Source organism: Lepus europaeus, chromosome 8 (assembly GCF_033115175.1).
Source record: "Lepus europaeus isolate LE1 chromosome 8, mLepTim1.pri, whole genome shotgun sequence".
NCBI classification, from domain to species: domain Eukaryota; kingdom Metazoa; phylum Chordata; class Mammalia; order Lagomorpha; family Leporidae; genus Lepus; species Lepus europaeus.
This window is the reverse complement of record NC_084834.1, coordinates 101,849,996-101,856,343: the sequence shown is the minus strand read 5'-3', so window position 1 is coordinate 101,856,343 and position 6,348 is coordinate 101,849,996. Positions and strand designations below refer to the sequence as shown.

Below are 6,348 nucleotides of genomic sequence, written 5' to 3'. Positions count from 1 at the left end.
AATTAAATCAGTTTTAAGATCATTCGGGTGTCTTATTGAAGAGGCAAGACTTGAAAAACTGAGCCTGGGAAAGTGCATGGAGTGAGGGTGTGGGGGAGGCGTTGGGGGAAAGATGAGGAAGGAGCAGAGGGGTGCATGAGTGTCATGGACAAGAGTGTGCGGCGCACAGTGGAGGAGAGGTGGGCACTGAATTGTGGCAGATGTAAAGAGCTGCATTGACCGAAGCAGAGGGGAACCACAGGGGATGATGTGGTCATCTGAGCAGGAAAGATGGAGTCACACGGCCACAGAAGCCAGAAAGAAGACTCTAAAAGCCAAGCACTGGTGATCTCCAGTGGTGGATCCCCAGCGACAGCGGGCAGGGATCTCCCAGACACATTGGGTGTGAGGCCTGCAGGCTGACTGGCACACAGATGCCCATGGCCATGGCAGCTTAGCGGGTCCAGCTCGATTCCAAGCTGCTTGGCTCACCAGCACACTGACAGTCTTGGGTCTTACTGATTAATAATGTGCCTCCCAACACTCCCCAGGGGTTGCAATCTGTGGCTCAGGACGCCTTGGGCCACTCTCCCAGGCAGCTGTTGTGTGTGGGATGTGGTGGTATGGTCATCTGTCCAGATGCAGGCATTCCTAAAAGCATGTTCTGGAGCATGAGAAAATTCAGATGGGTGGGGGTGGAAAGACAAACATAACTATGACATCCATCAATTCTTAACATCAGGTTTTTAAATCAACTTTATAACTTCAATTACAATTTCATAACACTTAACATTTGCTAGTCAAATTAACAAGTCTGTATGAGATGGTATCTGCTTTTGTCATTATTTCTGAATTCTTGTAAAAAAAGATTCTAACACAGAAAATACTTGTTGGCAAAGTAGCTCTTATGCAGTCTTCTTTTGACGAGGATGGTGAGACTTTTTGAGAGATTTCTTGACTTTGCGCTGTTTTTTCCCTTTCTTTTGCTTTTTCTTTTGGCTAATCTGTGAGGAGAGGGTGTAAAAAAAGGTAATATTTTAGAATCTTACAACTTTTCCCTCCTTGTAGTACATTCACACTCTCCAGACTATGTTGTTTATCCTCAAGACTAGGATGAAGTTGCTTTATTCTCTGAGTCTCTCTGCTTTGAGGAGGAAGCAACAACCTTCTAACTGCCCCTGTTGGTCTCTTTTGGCTTATTACTGTCCTCAGTCAACCTTGCTTACTACCCATCTGCCCCAACCACAACCACAACCCTCTGAGGTTGGTACTAATCCCACCCACTTTTAAAAAAAGATTTAGGGGCTGGTGATGTGGCGCAGTGGGTTAATGGCCTGGGCTGAAGCGCCGGCATCCCATATGGGTGCTGGTTTGTGTCCCGGCTGCTCCACTTCTGATCCAGCTCTCTGCTATGGCCTGGGAAAGCAGTAGAAGATGGCCCAAGTGTCCTTGAGCCCGTATACCCATATGGGAGACCTGGAGGAAGCTCCTGGCTCTGGACTAGTGCACCTCCAGCCATTGCAGCCAATCGAGGAGTGGAACCAGCGGATGGAGGACCCCTCTGTCTCTCTCTCTGCTTCTCCTCTCTCTGAGTAACTCTGACTTTCAAATAAATAAATAAATCTTTTTAAAAAATTTTTTAAAATTTATTTATTTATTTACTTGAGAGGCAGAGTTACTGAGAAGAGAAAGGCAGAGAGAGAGAGAAGTCTTCCTTCCACACTGGTTTGCTCCCCAAATGGCTGCAGTTTGGAGTGAAGCCAATCCAAAGCCAGGAGCTTCTTCCAGGTCTCCCATGTGGGTGCAGGGACCCAAGCACTTGGGCCATTTTCTGCTGTTTTCCCAGGCCATTAGCAGAGTGGCAGTGGAGAAGCCAGGACTCGAACAGGAGCCCAAATGAGATGCCGGTGCCATAGGCAGAGGCTTAACCTGCTATGCCGCAGCGCCAGCCCCACCTCATCCATTTTTTACATACAAGGAAGCAGAGGTTTGCACAGGGTGACTTGCCAAAGCTGCACAAGCGGTATGTGGGCGAACCACTAGACAGCCCTCATTAAACCCAACTCCTCCGCGCCGTGCTGGAATCTTCTCACTTTATTGCGGTCTACTTTTCCACCTCCATCCTGTCACACCATGCACACAAACTCCAGTTCTATTACTTCCGGCTTCCTGAGCACAGCAAGCTCTCAGGTGACTCTCCTCTTCTGGTCATGCTAGCCTTCCTCTCCTCGTGAATTGCTATCTTTCAAGATCCAGATGCAATGCATTTGATGTCAGAAGTCTTGCTAATACTTCCAGCTCACCTCTTCAGCCAATAAAATTAATACTCCTTCCTCCATAATCTGCAATATCTTGTGCATATCTTTATTTTCTATTTCTCCTGTTGTACCACAACTGCTACAGAAGGGACTATAATTTATTGCCTTTGTATCCTCAATGTATATCATTTGAGTCAGTACAAGTCAAAATGACACCATGAGAACTATATCCTTACATTGAACAACCCAGATTCTCTGTCTTCCAAAGTTAATTTCTAAAAGAAAGAAAACTTTGTTTTTCCTTTTTACCAACCTGTTTTTCCCACTTTTCCACCAATTCCTTCACCTTGGTTGAATCTGGATTTAGACATATTTGAGTCCCATCCTTCTTTGTGGCACTGCCAAGGAAATAGCAATAAGATTTTTTTCTCTGTTAATAATTTAAATATTTTTTTGCAGAGATAGTGAAAATAAGTATCAATATCTTCTGAATTTTCTAATGAATCTACTGAGAATATAATACAATGTTTTCCTAAAACAAAATTAACAGGCTGGTGAATTTTTAAAAATTGTCTACAGCAAATCTTCTAGAAATATTTTTTTTTTTTATTGACAGGCAGAGTGGACAGTGAGAGAGAGAGACAGAGAGAAAGGTCTTCCTTTGCTGTTGGTACATCCTCCAAAGGCCGCCGTGGCCAGCGCGCTGCGGCCGGCGCATTGCGCTGATCCGAAGCCAGGAGCCAGGTGCTTCTCCTGGTCTCCCATGTGGGTGCAGGGCCCAAGTACTTGGGCCATCCTCCACTGCACTCCTGGGCCATAGCAGAGAGCTGGCCTGGAAGAGGGGCGACCAGGACAGAATCCGGCACCCTGACCGGGATTAGAACCCAGTGTGCCGGCGCCGCTAGGTGGAGGATTAGCCTGTTGAGCCACGGTGCCGGCCTTCTAGAAATAATTTAAAGATTATTTTCTTTAATTTCTCTGCACAACAGCTACAAGAGTGGCTGTTCCATGTGTCATCTAAGATTTAGATATCAAATACTTAAAATATGCATATTACTTAACCTAGTAACTATAATTTCTAGGAAGGTGTTAATAGGAAAGATTAAAGATACAATGCTGCCACAAAAGTCTGAAAATAACAAAAAATTAGAAATAACTTATATTTATAAAACTAGGCATTGGTCATAAAAATTATGATATATTCATATGATAAATGCATTATGGACATTAAAATTACATTAAAAATGAATTTAGAGAAGATTTACTGGCATAAGAAAATAGTCAAGATTACAGTGTTGATGTAAAAACAGAGTATCAAATTGTATGTAGTAGGCCGGCCCTGCGGCTCACTAGGCTAATCCTCTGCCTGCAGCGCCGGCACCCTGGGTTCTAGTCCTGGTTGGGGCACCTGTTCTGTCCTGGTTGCTCCTCTTCCAGTCCAGCTCTCTGCTGTGGCCCAGGAGTGCAGTGGAGGATGGCCCAAGTGCCTGGGCCCTGCACCCACATGGGAGACCAGGAGGAAGCACCTGGCTCCTGGCTTCAGATCAGTGTAGCGCGCTAGCCGTAGTGGCCATTTGGGAGGTGAACCAACGGAAAAAGGAAGACCTTTTTCTCTCTGTCTCTCTCTCTCTCTGCCTATCAAAAAAAAATTGTATGTAGTATAGATTTTATATATTTATTTATATAAATATATTTATAAACATATCTTAATTATTAAATAATAATTTTATTATCTGTAATATAATCATCTGTAATATAACTATATTATATAATTATATATGACATAATAATATAGTTACAATCAAATATATTACTGAAATATATTACAATATATTTTTATATATATAGTGTCTAAAGTGGTACACACAAAGCCAATGAAGGAGATTTAGAAGACTATATTCCAAAGGGTTATTAGTATTTATCACTGGATGGTTGATTTTAAGTGATTTCATTTATTTCTTTTCAGCTATCTACATTACACATTTCCTGCAATGAAAATGAGTCACTTCAATAGTATATTATCCTTGGTTTCTTATCTGTGTCAGGAATTCCTTTTTTTCTTTTAAGGAGAAGAAAAGAAAGGAACAGACCAGATTTATGGAGGCGCTAACCTGAATTTTAGGTGTCAGAACAGGAAGCACTCCAGGGGACGTAATCCCACGAAACGTAACGTCTCTGAGAACATGGTACTTGTGTGTTGCACGAGAGTTTACTTACATGATTTCAGTTTTCCCACAGGAAGGGCTTGGGGAAAACTGTTTAAGGTCTTTTAAGGATTGTAGGTGGATCTTCCCTTGGGTGCTGCTGATGCAAGAACAGCGTCCACTCCGCGTTATTGGAGTTCCTGTGGGAAAGAGAAAGAGGAGAACACATAGGCTGAAGGCAATTTCTCAACTTAAGTGAGCCACCAAAATGATACATTTGACTTAATCATGACTATTGCTATTAATTACCAAGTATCTGTAGATCATCACCATAAATTTTTGAAGCAGGTATTACCTCCATTTCATAGATTAGGAAGCTAAGGTTCACAAGAGGTTAAGTGAGAAGAAAGCCACAGGGCTTTTACAAGGATTTCAGCTCTGTTCTGAGTCCAAAGGTGTTGCTCTTAACTGTCTCACTCTTAGGAGGAAGAGACTTTCCTAATATTTAACAAATGCCTATTACTGGTTAAACACAGAAACATAATTCATATATGGATCAAGTTTCTTTTTTAAAAAAAGATTTATTTTTAATTTATTTTAAAGAGTCACAGAGAGGGGGAGGGAGAGACAGCCAGAGATCTTCCATTCACTGGTTCACTTCCCAAATGTCTGCAATGGCTAGGGCTGTGCCAGGTGGAAGTCAGGAGCCCAGAGCTTCTTCTGGGTCTCCCATGTGGGTGCAGGGGCTCAAGCACCTGGGCCATCTTCCACTGCTTTCCCAGGGGCATTATCAGGGAGTTGGATCAGAAGTGGAGCAGCCAGGTCTCAAGCCAGTGCCTAAATGGGATGCCGGCATTGCAGGCGGTGATTTAGCCCGCTCCGTCACAATGCTGGTCCCATGGATCAAGTTTCTTAAGCAATTTCCAAATCCATTTATTCCCTGACCTTGGTGGAGCAGAGTTAGTGTTGGGCAGACAGCTCAACCTACAATAGCCAATTAACATCCCCATCCTCCTTCCTTTTCTCTGCCTTAATTCAAAATTTAGACTTTTGTAAACTGTTTAAAATACACTACCTTCATGCATTAATTCTTACATTCATCCAATGCATATTTACTCAGTGCTTACAATGACATATATTAACCACAAACTTTCCATTTTACAGATGAGGAAATGGAGTTCTAGCAAGCTTATTTGCCCAAGTTACGAAAGCATTAAAGAGATAACCTCTTTGATTATCTAATGCTTCCTTAACTGGTTAACCACAGACATCTTTATCAAAAAGTAATATCCAGGTGAAAAAAAAAAAACAATTTAGGAAACACAGTCTGTCCTCTCATTATCACCGGCAAACATTTATGGAACACTTACAGGAATTCACACACCTACACTGAGAAAGCAGTGTTTGACTTGGCAGGTCCAAGTTATGACCTTTGGAAAATCAATTGCATCACTAAGCAGCTTTCTGATGCATGCAAAACATGGAACTGCGGTGAGCCAAGAGGCTTTTATAGTGATTCACACCTCTGACTTTAATAACCTGATTCAGAACTCCTTACCTTGAACTCCAATCAGAACCAGGAAGGTGGAACCCAAGAGGAACAGAACACAACTTTTCTTCATAGTGGTGGGATGGAGTCTTGCTAAGTCACTCTTGTACTGGATTGGAAGCCTGAGAAATTCTTTACAAAACATGCTCTTGGGAACCATATTTATTTAGGAAATCTACTTTCCTTTGGAACTCTGATTGGCTGTTGTCCTTAGCTAATTAGCTAAACTAACCACACACTGTTTTTGTGCTGGGGGAAACCCTACTCTCAGATCCAAGGGAATTTCTGCATGTTTTATTCCCATTTCATATAAATGGGTAGTTTATAGTAAGGGATGTGAAACTAGCAACACCAGTGGACTTTAGCATACTTATCAAGCTCACCTGGTTGAAAAACAGGTAATATAATGAATATACTA

The 6,348-nt window shown here is 42.3% G+C and overlaps 1 protein-coding gene across 1 annotated transcript; it reads right to left on the bottom strand.

Moving 5' to 3' along the window:
* Window positions 1-751: 751 nt before the first annotated feature.
* Window positions 752-6,067, bottom strand: CXCL9 (C-X-C motif chemokine ligand 9). The gene is made up of 4 exons (XM_062199212.1): window positions 5,940-6,067; window positions 4,455-4,581; window positions 2,551-2,635; window positions 752-983 (listed from the first exon to the last, which is right to left on the bottom strand). The coding sequence occupies exons 1-4, from the start codon at window positions 6,001-6,003 to the stop codon at window positions 885-887; spliced, it is 375 nt and encodes a 124-aa protein (XP_062055196.1). The 5' UTR covers window positions 6,004-6,067; the 3' UTR covers window positions 752-884.
* Window positions 6,068-6,348: the final 281 nt, after the last annotated feature.

Coding starts and splice junctions, on each gene's coding strand:
- CXCL9 (XM_062199212.1), bottom strand. CDS start 6,003: ATGAAGAAAAGTTGTGTTCTGTTCCTCTTGGGTTCCACCTTCCTGGTT. Junction 4,582..5,939: donor GGTTCTGATTGGAGTTCAAG/GTAAGGAGTTCT, acceptor TCTTTCCCACAG/GAACTCCAATAACGCGGAGT. Junction 2,636..4,454: donor TGTGGGAAAACTGAAATCAT/GTAAGTAAACTC, acceptor TTTCCTTGGCAG/TGCCACAAAGAAGGATGGGA.